Source organism: Cucurbita moschata, unplaced genomic scaffold (genome assembly GCF_002738365.1).
Source record: "Cucurbita moschata cultivar Rifu unplaced genomic scaffold, Cmos_1.0 Cmo_Scf00044, whole genome shotgun sequence".
Taxonomy (NCBI): Eukaryota; Viridiplantae; Streptophyta; class Magnoliopsida; order Cucurbitales; family Cucurbitaceae; genus Cucurbita; species Cucurbita moschata.
This window is the reverse complement of record NW_019268560.1, coordinates 2,068,393-2,085,853: the sequence shown is the minus strand read 5'-3', so window position 1 is coordinate 2,085,853 and position 17,461 is coordinate 2,068,393. Positions and strand designations below refer to the sequence as shown.

The following is a 17,461-nucleotide window of genomic DNA, read 5'->3' as shown; positions in this document are numbered from 1 at the left end:
AATTTAGAGATTAAAATATTTAATTGAAATTAAAATAATACAAATTTTGAAATCTGTTTTATTTATAGAGTATTAATTATAGCAGAATGGATGACCCATCTCTCAAAATAACAGGCCCATGGTTATCATGGACCGTCCGGCCCAATTGAAATTTGGATATTATCAGCCCATCATTGAAAAAACAATTAATTAATATTTTATTAAACATAAGTTTCTACACAAAAATTTAAGTATTTAATAAAAACAATATTTAAATAACCTTAATCATGCCTAGTTTAGTCACATGTATATCTAGGATAAAAAAAACGTTACACTTTGAGATAAGTTTTTTTCAATCTCGATCGTTAACAGAATTCTTCAATTAACTATTAATTATTAAGGGCCGATTAGATTTTTTTTTTTCTGAACAAAATACATTTTCTGGCCTCTAAGTTTTGAAATTTGCGTTTATTTAGCTATCGAGGCTATAGAAGAGAAACTTTTAGTCCCGTACATAGAGTCCTTGCTTTTTCCTAAAAAAATGTTAGACATAGGATCGGTATGTTTAAAAATACATAGTAATTAACTACGTTCTTGGAGTCAGAAAATGCAATCACATACGATATGTTTTGTGAGTGGTGGGACCTACTTTTTAGAGTTATTTTTTTTACACGGTTTTCTTTTTCGGTTAGGGTTAGATGCATAATACTTCTCACAAATGGTTCACGCATGCACACATGAATCCAATAGATGGGCTCGTATACATACCCTTAGATCTAACTATGGGCTAGCACACACTCACGCTGTCGAAAACCAATGAAAAAGAAAGGAAGAGTGTGTATAATATCATGGTGTATGTTATCCGTAACATGCTAAAGAAGTAATTTATGTCCATATGACATACAACATGCATGAAATCATGGTTTAGCGAAATGATACACATAATACTTTCATTCTTATCTTAACATGAACTTCCTATGAGACGATTATAAATATTAGGTGTTTAAATGACTTGAGAACCCGACCAACTCGAATTATCCAATGAAAACCTGAATTTTTTTTAGACTTGAATTGGATTGACATTTTTTTGGTTGGGTCAACCCTACCAACCCGAAAATAGGGTTACAACTCAAGCTATTATTACGAAAATTAAGAATATTTGATATTAGTAATCAATTATAGTGATACACTGTGACTTGTGAATGTTTGATATTTGAGTTTTGTGTGGTTTTATTTATTAAATGTAAATGTAAAGTGGACAAATGGTATTATATATATATATATAATTATAAATAAATAAAAAAAAGAAAACAACGACAATCCTGTTAGACGAACACGACTCTCCACAGTGGTATGATATTGTCCACTTTCAGCATAAGCTCTCATCCAACAAACCCGACCAGGTTGCTCGAGTCACCAACTCCAACCAAGCTGATATTTCGATTTTGTCCAAAAAATTTCTCCGACCTAACCGAACTTGTATACCCGCCTAATTTTTGTTCGGATCGAGCAATAAGAACATCCTAATTCAACATCATTGAAAACAAATATTTTAATGCATTTAATTGAATTTGAATCTTGTAGGGGAAAAAAAATTGGATATTTAATGTCATTGAATTTGAATCTTGATATTGAAAAATGGGTAGCTTTAGGGATACGGGATATACGTAGGATGAGCTGTGGACCCCGGCGAAGGACGTTCATCTAATTAAATATGCTTTGGATTCACATCTTTTCGGATGATGAAATTGGAAACGGAATCTGCGTACCGACAGGTTATGATACTTCGATTTGCAGTCACTCTTATCTAAAATTTCTTTGCATAATCAGATCGAATCATCAGATGTGATCCGCCGGTGATCAAAATTGTTCCGTTTCGACTCTGATTTCTTCGCTTTAATCTTTTCTCTTCATTCTGTTTCTGAGGATTTCGTTTCGTTTCCACTGCTGAATCTTTGATTTGCCTGTTTCGTTTTTGCGGCATACAGAAATGATTCGTGCATTTGCTGAACTTGTTTGTTTCTTTTTTTTCTTTAGATGAATACGTTATAATGATTCTATTGCGTAGGCCTGAAATCCATTTTCGGAAAAAATTGTTTTCTTTTGGTGTCTCTGTTCTCTTAATTGCGCCCTCCATTCCCGTTTCTTTAGGCTTCAATCCCTAATATCTAAGGGGAGAATGAGTAATTTATCAGCGGATTTCAGGAGGCATGAATCAGGTATGCATACTGAAGCCTGTGTGGGTGCGTTTAGAAAGCAGATTTGTGCATGCATGTTTCAGGAACTTTATGGCTTGAACTTCCTTGTGCAGCTAAAAGTAGATTGAAAGATTTATTGCTTCAGAAAGATAATCAAGCTTGTGCGGATTGTGGTGCCCCAGATCCTAAATGGGCGTAAGTTTCTAGAATTTCATACTTAAAGAATTAGGAGGATCTTTTTTATTGTGATTAAAAGATAATCAAATTTGTGCAGATTGTGATGAATTTGCTTCTATGTATTTATTTCCTATTTGTATGAACATCTGAGGAAGTATGATGTATGTCACTGCCTTTGCAGCTCTGCAAATATTGGTGTGTTTATATGCTTAAAATGTAGTGGCGTGCACAGAAGCCTTGGAACACACATATCAAAGGTATTGCTCACCTTTCCGATGACAAAGATTATGGTTTGCATCTATTTTTACTTTGCATATGTCACTGGTTAAGTATCATAACTACTTTTGAGTTTTCCATGTTGTATTACTAGAAGTGCTTTACTAATTTAGTTGGCTCTGAGGCATTCTTATGTGTTCTCTAATTATGCTAAAAGTTCGTCGTTGTACTAAAAAAATAAATTTGATTTACGAAAGGGAAAAGAAACTGGTGTCATGTATTCTTGCAGCATATATGGTGCCAAACATGGCACATCGTTTTTGCAATTGGTTGCTTTTTCACAAATCAGTTGGTCAATGATGTACTTGTTTGGATATTTGATACTTAAAAAAGAAAGGGAAAATTAGAGGGTTTTACTTCCTTCTTGTATTAGAAAACTTTGTTTCTGCGTTGTGATGGCTAAAGAAAAGTTGTAGTTCTGAGGACATTATTGGTTTTGGTTCAGGTTTTGTCAATAACATTGGATGAATGGTCTGATGATGAGATTGATGCAATGATAGAGGTTGGAGGAAATGGTTCTGCTAATGCAATATATGAGGCCTTTATCCCTGTTGGATATACGAAACCTGGACCAAGTGCCAGCCATGAGGATCGCTCAAGGTTCATTCGGTAAGACCCTGACTAGCACTTATTTAGCCTGGAATTGAATGCTTTACATCCACCCTAAGGTAGTGGTCACATTTACATTTTTGGTCACTGAGAAGCTTTCGTGTATTTGTGAATCAAAATTGATAACTAGTAACTGGTCTGTTGTTTCTATGGCCATTTCAGCCATACATTATAACCTCTATGAAATTTTGCTCATCTTAAACTATTTGTGCTTATTTAAGATGCCATTTTCTTTATCATCAGTAGCAATAAATGTTAAGAAAATTCGGGTCTTGGATGGATAACGAACTCTGTTTTTAATCTCTTTAAAGCAGTAATCTAATAATAAATATCTCACGTAGGTCTAAGTATGAACTTCAAGAATTTTTAAAACCGAGCTTGCGAATTGTATCCAATAACTCCTCAAAGGAACCTGAGGAGCCAAGTTATTTTGAAGAGATTGTTGATAGCTTTCGAAGCTCAAATTCTTCAAAGAAATCAGTAAGTTCAATTGTGTCTTGTATATTACTACATGATTGAATGTTTGAAGCTGTTTCAACCTTAGCAGGGTTATCGATTTTGAATAATATGTTAGTTAAAATACTCCATGCTCACTGCAAAACATTCTGCTTGAAAACATTATTGATTATTCAAAATCTGGATATGATTTCTAGTTGGGGACTCTTCTAATAGACGTAAACTGATTAACTCTCAACTCTTTCTGCTTTTGAGATTAGCCACAAGAAGGCATGGTTGAATTTATGGGATTACTGAAAGTCAAGGTGATTAAAGGCACAAACTTAGCCGTGAGAGATATGAAGTCCAGTGATCCTTTCATTACCTTGACTCTTGGGCAACAGGTCAGTCGTAACTCTCATATTTTCGAAGTTGCATGCTCGTACATTTTCTTCATCGGATTTTTGCAAAGTAAAGGAAGCTGTGAAAATAGTAAGCCTTTCAAGTTTGCGTATACTGAACCTGTTAACATGCTCAAAGATAGAATGTGGATTGGATTTTGGCAAAGTGAAGGAAGTAATGAAAATAGTAAACTTGTTGATATTGAAACTGATAATGACAATTGTTTTTGATGCTGATAGACTGCTAAAACAACAGTGATAAAGAGCAACTTGAATCCAGTTTGGAACGAGGAACTCATGTTGTCGGTTCCTCAGGAATACGGACCCTTGAAGTTGGTAAGTTTTTGCAGATTGTTACTGGTAGTTGCACAATCTAATAGAGGATCCAATTTTAGATCTCGCTTTTATATAGTATTTTAGAAGTGTTATGCATTTGATTCAACCTACTGAATATGTGCAATGAATTTGAGCCTTATTTTGTGAAGAAATAAGTGTATACTCATTTTTATTCCTTCACTTAATGGTGCATTACAGCAAGTGTTCGATCACGACATAATTTCAGCAAACGACTTAATGGGCGAAGCAGAAATCGACCTCCAACCGATGATAACATCAGCAATGGCATTTGGAGATGCTAAAATGTTTGAGAATATGCAGATAGGAAAATGGTTGAAGTCAGACGACAATGCCCTGATCGACGACAGTGCTGTCGTCATCGTCGACGGGATGGTCAAACAAGAGATGTCACTCAAGCTCCAAAACGTAGAATCAGGTGAAGTGTACTTAGAACTCGAGTGGATGCCTCTTGATCAGTAGTCACATAATATTGGAACATGAATCTGGTTTTCATTCTGTTCAATTGATAAGAACTCCAAATACCCTGTTGTCCATATGTAATAGTATGGCCTAAGTTTCTACTTTGCTACTAAAAAGGGGTTATTGATAATGAAATGTTGTAAAATTCGAACCTTGTCTGCATGTATGATCAAACTAGGAAGCTTTTGTATGGTTTTGTTTGATAAACGTGTTGATTTGCGTCATGTTCGAACATTTTGCATCGAAAATATTTCAAGTTAGTTTCAGTCGACTCTGTGGCTTACTCTTTTGAACTTTTCCTTTATAGGAAAAACAAACAAAAATAGGTAAAAATGGAGACGTTGATCACAATTATAATGGCATGAAGATTGAGGATTTAAATAAAGATTTATTATTATTATTATTAAAATAAGTTATTTTTTAAGATCAATTTCATGCTATATTTAATGTTTGACTCATAATTAAAACAACAAAAGCGAAATTTAAAAATAAAAAAAAAATGCTGCTAATATATATATTTTGTTAAATTATAAATTCAAGGACCAAATTGCAGCAATTATGGAGATGGAGACAATTATGGAAATTGGAATCTTCAATCTAATCTTCATGTCAACTAAGTACGTGTAATTTAAATTTTATAACTTCTAAATAATACCTTGTTAAAAATTTAGTTAAATATTTATACAAATAAATGAAATAATCTATCTATTAAGGTTATTAGAACTAAAAATATAAAATAAAAGTTTAGTCTTCAAATTAAAAAAAAAAATTGATGTCTTTGAATTTATATATAATAAATTTCTAAATTTTTTAATTTTATATCTCTTTTAAATTAAAAAAATAAAAGTTTAGAAGTTTTATTATTATGAAATCAAATTTTATTAAAATTTTAAATCCATTTGAAATCTATTAAATATAAAATTAAAATTTGAAAACCTAGTTTATTAGATATAAAATTAAAATTAAAAATTTAATTAATTAACTAGCTCAACCGGAAATAATGGTAGCTCACATTATCATTAATAAATACATCTAATTATTTTAGGCGTAGCCAACAAAAGTTCACTTGAATCGAGGAGCAACCTGCCCCTTGTCTCTCTCTGCCATACCTCAAATGAAAGCTCAAATTTCAAAGACTGAAGAATATGATCTGATGGCGAAAAGAGAGAGATGAAATGAAAGCTCAAATTTCTAAGACTGAAGAATATGATATGATGTCGAAAAGAGAGAGAGAGAGATGGATACTGTTCTCTCGCTTTCTTTGTCTTACTTCTTGTGAACACTACAAAATCTACTGCTCTCTGATGGTTTTTTTTTTTTTCCTCGAATCAAATTACTTAAATACTCAATATCTCAATAAATGGAATCCATAAATCATCCACAGTTCAACAAAATAAATTGAATACGAATTTGAAATTAGCAATAATCTGATATCGAATTCGAAGATCTGTCTAAAATTACACTAACACAGGAACTCTCAACCCAAACATATCAGAGCAAAAATGAAAGGAACAAAAAATAAGATCAGCGACCAGATCTCAGAGCTATGTACATGCAAATTCGTCTTCAAATCACTTGTTAGCAATAATGTTAGTAGTTTCAGAGACAGAGAGCGAGGACGACGATCTATTCTGTTTCCTGAACTTGAAGACGTAAATAAAAGCAGAAGCAATCAGCAAAGAAACGCCTATAACTCCACATACCAGACTCGCCACAAGCAATGCGCCGCGAATGTGGTCTCCGCCGCCTCCATCGGCAGCGGCTCCAGAGCGATCACGGTGGCTACGATTCCACCACTGCGACGGCAGGCTAGTGTTCATCGCCTTCGGAAGCGCGACATCGGAAGAAGACCAGGAGTTTCCTTTGAAGAAGGATTGCATATCCGGCGAGGAGTTTTCAATAGCGCCAGGGTTTTGGTACTCCAAGCCGTGCTCCGATGGACGCAAGTCCCTAGCATTTGAGCCTCCGGCAAGAAAAATGACGGCGACCGAGCAATAGATAGCGGCGACTGCAGCAATCCGCGAGGAAATCACCATTTTATGGTATGTGGTGGTGTTGCAATTGATTTTATCCGAGAGAGTGAGGAAAGCGGAGCAATGGCGCCGCTGGTTTTATACGGAAGAGCAAAGCGAAACGACGTCGGATTGAACGAATAGCTTTTCCCTTTGTCGACTTGTGTTGGAGATAGCGGAAATTGTGGCCGAGAAACGGCTTCTGCAGAAAGACGACCGCGGTAAAAATAACTAAACCACGGTTAAAACTTAACTTATCCTATTTTAATTAAATTATTTTTTAAATCTTAAAATTAATCCATGCTCTTAGTTTATTATTAAAAATAATTTCTAATAAAAAAGAAAAGTGGTGTTAACAATTTTCACCAAAGAAAAAAATAAAGTCACTACCGTGGTTACCGTTGGATGAAAGTGTGTCATCGGTTAATTTAGAGAATAGTCATGGGTTAATCGTACCAGTATATACGAGGTCTTTTGGGGAAGCTCAAAATAAAGCCGTGAGAGCTTATGCTCAAAGTGGACAGTATTATACAATTTTTGAGAGTCGTGTTCGTCTAACATAGTATCAGAGTCATGCCTTGAACTTAGTTGTGCCAATAGATTAGTAAATCTTTAAATGTTGAACGAAATATTGTAGAGCCTCGGTTAATTTAGGGAATGGTCATGAGTTTATAATCAAATAATACAGGTAGACAATATCATACAATTGTAGAAGTTGTGTTTGTCTAACAGTTATAAAAGACTATTTTAGAATTTAGAGAAAAATGAAAAGTAATTAATATTTTTATAAATAATAATAAATAAAAAATAAAAAAAGAGGAAAGCCGCCGCTGGATTCGTTGTCTGGAATTGGGCCGTAAAAAAGAGGCTCGTGAAGACGACTGTAGCTCCGTGATTAGGGCTGAACCTTTTTTTGCAATTAAATAAAATTTAAAATTAAAATCAATAATTACGGAAACCCATAATTACCCTTCTATTTTGGCCCCACCATAATTTCTCTCTTTTTTTTTTCTTTTTTTTTTCTTGTAGAATTTTCTATTTACTCCTTCTACTTTTAATAAATTAATATTGTAAAATTTAATTTTTATTTTATTTTCGCAAGTTTTAAAATGAATTTAACTTTTAATTGATTTTTAAATAGTTTTGGATCGTCTCAATTAACCTAAAAGAATGATGATGTCGATAATTGATATGTATTTATATTTTGTGGGATTTTTTTTTTCTTTTTATACTCGGACGAGACGACTTCAAAAACCTATTTTGAACTTTAGAGATCAAGTAGGTATCAAATTCAAACTCCAACGTCCAAAAATGTCCGTTTTTTATTTCGTCCCATAATTTTAAAAAATTTTACTTGCATTTTTAAACGTCCTCGTTTTTTATTTTAATTTTGAGATCAATAATATTTAAGGCCGAGAAGTTGCACCTCGAACTAAAGTTAATATTAAAATATTTTAACGGGTCGAACTATAGTCTTATTTTATTTATAATTATAAATAAAATAATTATAGAAATCTAAACCTTTTGAATACAAGGACCGGTACATCGTGGAAATGCTTTTTAATAGAATTTTAGCTTTAGTTGATCGTGACCAAGAAATCACTGTTTCACTTAGTGGGTCGGAATGCCGGACAATTCAATTTATCGTGTCAATTATCTGTGAATGATGCTCGTTGAAGTCATTTTTGACAAATATCTCAGTAAGAAATTAATAATTGAATGATATGTCCTTTTGCTCATAGGTAATTGTAATTCAATTATAGATTTGGTACTATACATCCTTTTTCTTCTTTTAATTTGGGCCCTCAATTTATTTTTGTGTGAAAAAAAAAATAATGCTAGTTCTACTTTAGGGTGCAATTATAAAGATTTAATTATAAACCTGAAATAAAAAATAAAATAAATCAATATATTTTGAAAATATCTATTTTAATTTGAATATTTTGAAAAAAAAATATTCTCGATCATTGTCGCTATTATAGTTTTAACGAATTGACGAGATATAAGTAATATGGTGACGATAAATAGGAAAATATTTGCATACTTGTTGGTTAAGCAAGAACTTCCACCATCATTAAATGGTTGACAAGTGAGAGAATAATGTAAAAAGAGAGGAAGTAGATATTATTATTTTTTTAAAAAAATAATAATAAGTGTCAAATTTCTAGTGGGGTTAGAAGGAAAATTTAGGAAAATATTAATTTAATTGGTAGATAATTATTAAAAAAAAAATATCATTAACTAGAACTAAAAAAATCATTAATTTTAAGACTAAAGATAAAAAATAAATAAATATCTTAAGAGTTATTAATTAATTAGGCATGTTTACACAATATTTTGTATTTTCTCACCGTTTTTTTTTAACTATAAAATATATGTGAATTCTTAATGAAATTCAAACAAAATAATATTAAATTATTTGTTTTAGCTTTTAAAAAAACTTTTATTTTGAATATATCTTTAGAAAGTAGATAAAAGGAAACGAAAAAACTATTCATTATCTAATCGGGTGAAGAATGTATCAATTATAAGTTCAAACTCATAATCATATTTATTTGAACCATAAATTTTGACACGTGACTTATTTTACTCTTTTTTTTTTTTTTTATGATTTATAACTATTTTCACTTTAATTTTATAAATATATCTATTTTTTCCATAACTCCACTAAAATATTAAAGAAAAAATTATGGTGGCCCAAATTTAATAAACTAAAAAAACTATTATTGCTATATATTTTTTTTCTCTAATTTACCTTAATTATTAATTTTTTAAAAAGTTTTATATTTACGGGTTAATTTACGAAAGTATTAATATAATTATTAGTTTGAGATTTTAATGGGTATAAATTGATTTTTTTAATTTTTTAATATATTTTTTAAAGATATATTTAAAATCAGTCGGCTTTTTTTTTCAATTTTATTTTAAAAAATTAAACGAATAAATACTATTTTTAAAATCCAAATAGATTATTTTATTACAAAAATAATTATGGAAATATTATTTTCAACCTTAATTTTTTTTAAAAATAATAATAATAATAATAACCAACATACATATCATAAATAATTATGAACCCAAGTTGTTAATAATTACTCACTTTTTCTGAACTGTAAAAAAGGTTGAATATAAGGACATTGAGCTGACCACAATAGTCGACAAGTCGATAAGAGAAGAGATGTAAAAGTAACGCGTTCCTCTATTTGCCGACAGATCGAATTCCCTTTTCTTTAGAATGAAGGCAACCTTGTTGGTCTTTAGCTTTTGAAAGAAACCAAATCCAAAACACTATTTTCCCTTCAATCATTATTACAGCTATTTATGAATAGCTGCTATTGGTATCTCCCTTTTTTTTTTTTTCTTTATATTTTTCAAATACCTAATTTTTTCGAGTTTGAAAATTGATCTTCGAGTCCCTACCGAAATGTTTGGTTTAATGTAGTTTTATTGCTATTCTCTTAAGTTTCGATAAATTTATTGGTTCCACTGAAAGATAGGGAGTTCATTCGAGTTTAAGATCAAAATTATAACACTTGTTTTAAGTTACTTTTTTTAGGGTCTCGCTCCTAGAGTTCAAGAGTATACACTCTCCTATCATATGGTTCCGTCCCTAGCATCAAAACTAGCTTCTTTCTTCAAGTAAGGAGGTCTCTCCAACTTGTAGTTTGTTGCTATCACCTATACAAATGAAAAGAAGAGGGGCTTTCCATTCGTGAGATCTGATCTCATCAAATTTCACCCCAGTCGTTCGAAAGGGAAGGAAGGGATGGGTGATCCGAGAACAACAATAGGAGAGGGCTACTAGCCTATTCTTCCCGCCTTAAAGTAATACAGAACTCTTTTTTTAGTTTTTATTTATAAACAAAAAGATGAATAGATAGAACCATGATAGATTTCGACACACCGTAAAGAATTAGACTCCCGTAAAAACCGATACTACTTGAAAAAGGGCAAATTTCTTTTTTCTTCAAGTGAATGGTACCCTAATTTATGAGATGAAGAGGGACTTCCTATCCGAGGGATCTGATCTCATCAGACTTCACTAAGCCATGTGAAGGGGAAGGCAAGGATGGGCTATTCGAGAGATCAGATCTCATCAGACTTCACTAAGCCATGTGAAGGGGAAGGCAAGGATGGGTGATCCGAGAACGGCAATGACCACCCCCCTCTTAACGCCTAGTTGTTCTTTGAGCTCCGGCCTTAAAAATGAATCAATAGGGTAATATTGAGTAAGAATTATATTACTTGAAAAGGGTAAATTTCTTTTTCCCTTAAGTGAATGCATGACGAGAGACTACATGTAAGAGTATCCACATATCTCTCTCTCTCTCTCTCTAAGATTTGATTACATTTCAAGTTGCAAGGGTCATGAGTGATCTGTTGAAGAAAAAGGGCTAAGAATTGAAAGGAGAGAGAGGCAAGAGTAGCAAAGAATCAATTTCACTAGTAAAAGATCAAGAAACCAAACAAAGATTTGAAGGTTAAGGATCATATTGTACTGTACATTACCCAGATGAGGCGAGACACACAGCAGATAAATTCATGATTCAGTACCAATCCTCCAGTGTATTGATCCTCTGGTCCATTGTCAGCCCTTCATTTAATTTAAGAAAAAATCCAGAACCCATAAGATTTAATAAGAAAATAACAGACACATAAGCCAGTGATCTCAGAAGGATTTTGAACTCATTGTTTTGGACAAATCAATAGCCTTCGGAAAATTACATTACCTTTGTGCTGTTTAACTTTGGTTGCTTAGTTTCCAAATCCATCGCTAGTAGATATTGTTCGCGTCGATCCGTTGGGTATCGTCGTCAGCCTCACAATTTTAAAACGCGTTTACTAAAGAGAAGTTTGCATACACTTAGAAGGAATGTTTCGTTCTCCGTTACAACAGGATGTGGGATATCACAATCCACCTACTTTGGGAGCCAGCGTCCGGCGTCTAGCTCTAATACAATTTGTAACGACCCAAACCCACCGCTAGTAGATAATGTCCGTTTCAGTCCGTTACCTATCGCTGTCAGCCTCACGGTTTTAAAACGCGTCTACTAGAGAGAGGTTTCCACACCCTTATAAAGAATAGTTCGTTCTCCTCTTTAACCGAGGTGGGATATAACTTCTGCCATACAAGACTTGGTTGATAACAAACTACAACTAGAGGCTCCGGGGCTTCCGGCAAATCAACAAATCTGGTTGTAACATCAGTTTGATCAGGTAGAATTGAACAAGCAGAGCCTTCGCGTTGAAATTCTGCCTGCTTTCTATTCAATCAACCATTTATAAATGCAACTCAAGAACAGTGAGAAAGCTTCATCTGTCTCAATGAAATGGCATCAACATCTTCACTGATGGATATCTCAATCTGCCTAAAGACAAGGTTAACTTACTTGAATCTTTTAGCAGAAACCAACCATACGTTCACACGACAGGAATCAAATTTGCTTCTCCACATCTCTCCTAAACTCAACCACATGATATCTAATTTCATTTGCAAGTGGCTCTCTGTACAATGGTACTTTATTTGTAAAGTCAGTATACAAAAATTCATATTCATGTAGGAACATCCAGCAAGTTGAGTATCCCAGGCAGCGATGATCAGACACTACCCAGACACGCAGAAAGCATCTCGTGCTTTCATATTCTGCGTTTAAAGTAGAAAAACGTCATATCTGGCAGGTGGATCTACTTCTATCTGTTCTTGATGAGGCTGATTGTCTACAAATTTATTTAAATTACAGACAGTACTGTAACGGGAAGGTAGACTTTCGTACTCCATATCAGTTGGTACTATATTTTTACTTTGTCGGAAGGAATTGCTACCTACAATCTCTTCAACAGAATTTAGAGGAGGTGGTGATATGTAGATCGATGCCGTATTGATATCCACCTGGAGGAAGTCTCCAGTTCATGTGAAATGTAGGTTTCAGAAAAAGGAATTGAGGTTACGAGAGTAAGTGGAGTTGGGCGGGCTACTCTGCAGGGCCTTATTCATGTCTCGAGGAGTACGTTAGTCTTTCAACTGAGGGACAAGTCAGTGTACTTTAGACTTTAGGAAGCTGATGAGTACCCGATCTACAAGGGAATTCTTTCCCAGGAGTTTTACCACCCACACGGTTTCCAGTCACAGTTAAATCAACGAGCTCACTACTAGCATTATCAGTAATATTATTAGAAGCTTCCTGACCAGAGGCAGAGTCAATCTCGTGCTGATTCGACTCGGACTTGTCCCTAAGTACATCATCCCTCAGAAATTGTGTGTCCTCAGTAGATCTCTCCCTATCAGTTCGACCTTCCAGGGTTTTTATCATATGGTCCCGGAAAGAACTCCTAGACTCTAGGTTGCTTTCCATACGGATTAGTGCATTCAACTTCTTCTGGACAGACATTGCAAAGGATACAGCATGATCACGTACTAAAGAATCATGAGGTGGACAACGCAGAATGTCAATCAAGGCCTTCTGGTACTGCAATAAGCTCACTGATGGTCTTGTAGTCCCTTTTTTACGGCATATGTTAATAACTTTGCACATATGCTCACATAGATTACCCATTTCAGCCCATCGACAATCACAAAGACCAAACTGCGAACCCGGATTCCAGACAACAAGTTTCTTGTCTCGAGTAATTTGGTCCGTAACTTTTGCAGTACTACCTTCAAGAATAACATCAGAGTCTGGGATTCTCAATGCTCTGCGCCAATATGTCAAACCACACATCCACTCATCTTTCCAATACCGAGAAAAACTATTCTTCTCTGAGTACTCATCAAGCCAAAAGTAAGAATGTACCTTTGTACTCAGCTTGTCGACCAACCAGTCCGTACGCTGATAAACAGCAATATCTTTCTCATTCAGCAATCTGAGCTTCAACTGGTTGTGGTAAAGCTCCATTGCAGCACATGTTTCGAGGCTGGTCAGTGGGAGGTTTTTCAGTGCAGTAGTCCACATCCCTAAGACCAAAAAGAAAATTCAGACGATGAGAATTCCAATGTGCTCCTAGCCACCATGGTCAAATTCACAATTTTCAAACTAACTCCTGCAATACATTTGTCTCTAGATCGATAATCGATACTTTCTTCAAATAGAAAAGAACGAAAAGAACAAAATCCATGTGCTTGAAATCGTGCTCATGAACAGTGCACTATGACTAAATTAAAATATAAGGGAACTGTGAAAATGCTCAAATTAATAATCAATTTGTGGTCGTCAAAAAGATCTTGAATGACAAAATTATGCAGATATCCAGCAAGAATGATAAATTGGAAGGAATCCTCTTTTTCTAAAAAAAAAAAAAGAAAAAAAAACTCGAGATTAGAGAACAGATGGATATAGACCTAGTCTCGGACACCAGGTTGCCTTAAAGTAGTCAATAAAATCTGGATCATCAATTTGATGTTTAATCAGCTGTTCAAATGAATCCACGTTTTCATCACCTTGGCAAACTCTGTCCACTGCTTGCCCAAGTTGTCTTAATATCTCAGCTTGCTTCTCAATTTCTGCACATTTCTTCAATATGTTTTTATGCCATGCATGGCGGACACGCCAAAAGCTTAATAAAACAGAACACTGAAATATCTCCCTGAACAAAATCAAGGGAATACTCTCAAACACCTGACGGTGACATACTTGAATGGAAATAGAAGCAATCTTAAATCCTTCATACTGAAAAGTAGTGAAACTTTCAATCATGTATAATAGCTTGATTTGCATTAATTAAAGCTTTCACACTCACCAATAAAAACAAATTGATCGAATTAATCAATTGAACCTAAAAACACTTTCGAGGTGCAGGAATTTGAACATAAAAATATTTAGAAGCCACTCCTATTGAGAATCATGAGAAAGATCAATTGCAGCTCTTTTAGTGGATTTATCAATGGTGTGCATTGTTTTATATCCATCAAACAGTTCAGAAAGAGAAGTCACCACATTCTTCTCATAAGTCATAAACAACAAAACTGTAACAACACAGTATGAATCTATAAGCATCTCTAACTAAGACAACAAGACAAAAGGAAGAAAAAATTTAGCCTAAATTTATAATCATTCTTGAACTATTAAGCAGGTTATCTTTTGATTCTATGAGGCCAGTGATTTTACGGATTTGGGACGAACTTTTCAGATTAGTCAAGTTCCGTTTACAAAAATATCCTTAATTTCTGAACAGGAGAAAGAAATAGAGCAACCTTATTGTTGGTACATCAGCAAGAGGATCATCCACAACAAAGCCAGCCAACTTCCATGACGGATCTTTTGTTTGAACTCTACTATGAAGAGCCCTCATCCACCTATGGGTATCCCCACTAGCAAATCTCGGTGATATAATCCAGGCTACTGGAATTGCGTTGTAGTCTAAATTGAATACTACCAGACTGTGAACTGGAAACTAGACAAAAATGCAGGAAATGCATAATTAGCCTCATCTGACATTGAAATTGGATCTTATAATTTAACAAGTTTGAAAGAACTAGGATACAAGAATTGACTGATATACCTTCAACTTGTTTGTTCCAAACCTGGAATCTGATGCAAGTAGGCCACGGTTGCCAAATCGTATCATTTGTTGCAATTGCCACTCCGTTTGAATTCCCAAAGTAAAGTTGTCTGTATCGGTAAAATCTTCATAAAAGAAAACATTGCTTCGATGGCCTTCAACCCACATGTTGATGCTTACCGCATCATCTTCATCAAGTTCATGAGTGGAACGCCTGATGCTTCTCTCCTGTCTTCTTACGTACCTATGGGTTAAAAGGTCATCACGGTTGCATGGACCACCCTGTTTCTCCACCAATTCATTATGTCTCTGCATAATGGTCTCCACAGAAACACCAACATATAGAAGCGACAATACACGTAGGCGAAGATCTTCAGAGATGTATGGTGCAAACATAGCACGAGTACCCTCAGCCTTCTTGTCTTGAGGACCATGGCATGGCAAGCCCGTCTTATCAACATGCTTATCTTCATTATATAAGATCAGTGCAATAGACGGTTCAGCCATTAAGCGTTTGACAATAAAGTGGCAGGTGCAACCCCTCTTAGTGTTTGGCCGCCCAGCATTTTTCTTCTTCGGTACATAAGTATTTCTACTGGGTCGTATGTCTCCCCCCATCCTATGGTCATCAGGACCAAACGAACACCAATACCTATATATTCATTAACATAACTAAACTTTTTAAATTTGAAGAAACAGCAAAAAGAGCTAGCTGAAAACATCCATACATATTATACATATCGGACTTACAAAATGTATTCCAACACACCATCAACCTTTGCCTTGAACGGTGCTTCCAATGCTCGACGTCGCCTTGTCTCAACATAAAATCTGGTTGGACATTCTTTATTTGAAGATTCACCATGAACAAAATCATCAACTCTAGCGAAAGGGATTACAGCAACTCTATCCATTTTGTTACGCCATCCTTCTACCTTTGACCACACAAGATCAGAAGATGAAAATTCCAAGGTTGGAGGATTCTGTACTGGAAGAGAAAAAATCTCGTCCCATCTGGCCATCTAAAAATGAGACAAAGAAATTGCATGAGTCAATAATTTAAGAAGCGGGACATGAAACACATGTTAAACGACCCACATTTATAAGAAACCAAAAACAAAGTCTCTCTCAGCACAACAAATCAACATAAAAAAAATCCAAATCAAGCAAGAAACCGTCGGCAGGCACAGAGATATACATTATCTAATAAACTTATCAACGCATTGCAATATCGCAAACAAATTACCAAAATCCAAATGTCAAAAAAAATGAACATAATCCTGTATCCCTCTCTTCTTGTTAACTCTGCACTGGATATTACAACTTACCCATTTATACGAAAAACAATAAGAACGTCAGATTTTATTGAACAGGGGGAAGAATCATAAAGCAGAAACATCTGAGAACCCAGAATCCTTTATCATTTTCTTTAAAGATTAAAAAAAAAAAAAATCGAAGAGGGAAAGGAAGCTAATCTACAGAACAAAAAGAAGCACCACGGACTTCGCGTTATCTGCAGACCCGAATTTAACCGGCCTGTAAGCAAGCAGAGATAGAAGACAACTAAAATGAAGATTCTACGCAGACAAAAAGAAACAATCCAAATTTACAAAAGAAAAACAGTTCATCACTACAAAGGACCTACCACGCAACTAATTGCAATTAAACGAACTCAAAGTACAATGAATAGACCTCCGCAACTTGATGTGTATACCTCGTTGCACACTTCACCGGACGAATGAAACTCACCCTATGTAGCCATCCTTCCCACTCAATAGCCGTCGGCGAACGCAACTCACTGTTCTCCGACTACCGGAAAACCAAACAGGATTCCTGAAATAGTCGTGGAAATCGAGATTGATGTCGGATATAATCCGGGAGAATGATGTAGGCGAAGAGCTTAAAGCTTTGGTTCTCGGCGAGAGACGAAGGGAACAGAGAAGAAACAGCCACCGGAGGCGGTGAGGCTAGAGAAGGTCATCCAACCCAATGCCAATTATTAAAGAATAAAAATAAATAAATCATAAATCATAAGTTTAAGTCAAAAAAAAAAAAAAAAAAA

General features: G+C 34.6%; 3 protein-coding genes across 6 annotated transcripts; 1 reads left to right on the top strand and 2 right to left on the bottom strand.

Moving 5' to 3' along the window:
- The first annotated feature begins 1,656 nt into the window (after positions 1–1,656).
- LOC111434270 (ADP-ribosylation factor GTPase-activating protein AGD12-like) lies at positions 1,657–4,937 on the top strand. Its single transcript, XM_023071678.1, has 9 exons — positions 1,657–1,754; positions 2,131–2,198; positions 2,291–2,372; positions 2,536–2,611; positions 3,076–3,239; positions 3,581–3,719; positions 3,956–4,078; positions 4,316–4,411; positions 4,610–4,937. The coding sequence occupies exons 2-9, from the start codon at positions 2,159–2,161 to the stop codon at positions 4,889–4,891; spliced, it is 1,002 nt and encodes a 333-aa protein (XP_022927446.1). The 5' UTR covers positions 1,657–1,754; positions 2,131–2,158; the 3' UTR covers positions 4,892–4,937.
- Positions 4,938–6,311: 1,374 nt separating this feature from the next.
- On the bottom strand, positions 6,312–7,042 carry LOC111434271. The gene has a single exon (XM_023071679.1). It carries the CDS (start codon positions 6,925–6,927, stop codon positions 6,463–6,465), a length of 465 nt encoding a protein of 154 aa, XP_022927447.1. The 5' UTR covers positions 6,928–7,042; the 3' UTR covers positions 6,312–6,462.
- Positions 7,043–11,317: 4,275 nt separating this feature from the next.
- LOC111434267 lies at positions 11,318–17,397 on the bottom strand. Of its 4 annotated transcripts, XM_023071676.1 has the most exons (7): positions 17,095–17,397; positions 16,150–16,423; positions 15,400–16,051; positions 15,092–15,291; positions 14,240–14,484; positions 13,695–13,855; positions 13,435–13,596 (listed from the first exon to the last, which is right to left on the bottom strand). In XM_023071676.1, exons 2-7 carry the CDS (start codon positions 16,419–16,421, stop codon positions 13,573–13,575), a joined length of 1,554 nt encoding a protein of 517 aa, XP_022927444.1. In that variant the 5' UTR covers positions 16,422–16,423; positions 17,095–17,397; the 3' UTR covers positions 13,435–13,572. The 4 variants fall into 4 exon arrangements, with proteins under 4 accessions (XP_022927441.1, XP_022927442.1, XP_022927443.1 ...); XM_023071673.1 differs by having other exon boundaries at positions 11,318–13,855; XM_023071674.1 differs by having other exon boundaries at positions 11,933–13,855; positions 16,150–16,421; positions 17,114–17,397.
- Between the last annotated feature and the right edge of the window lie 64 nt (positions 17,398–17,461).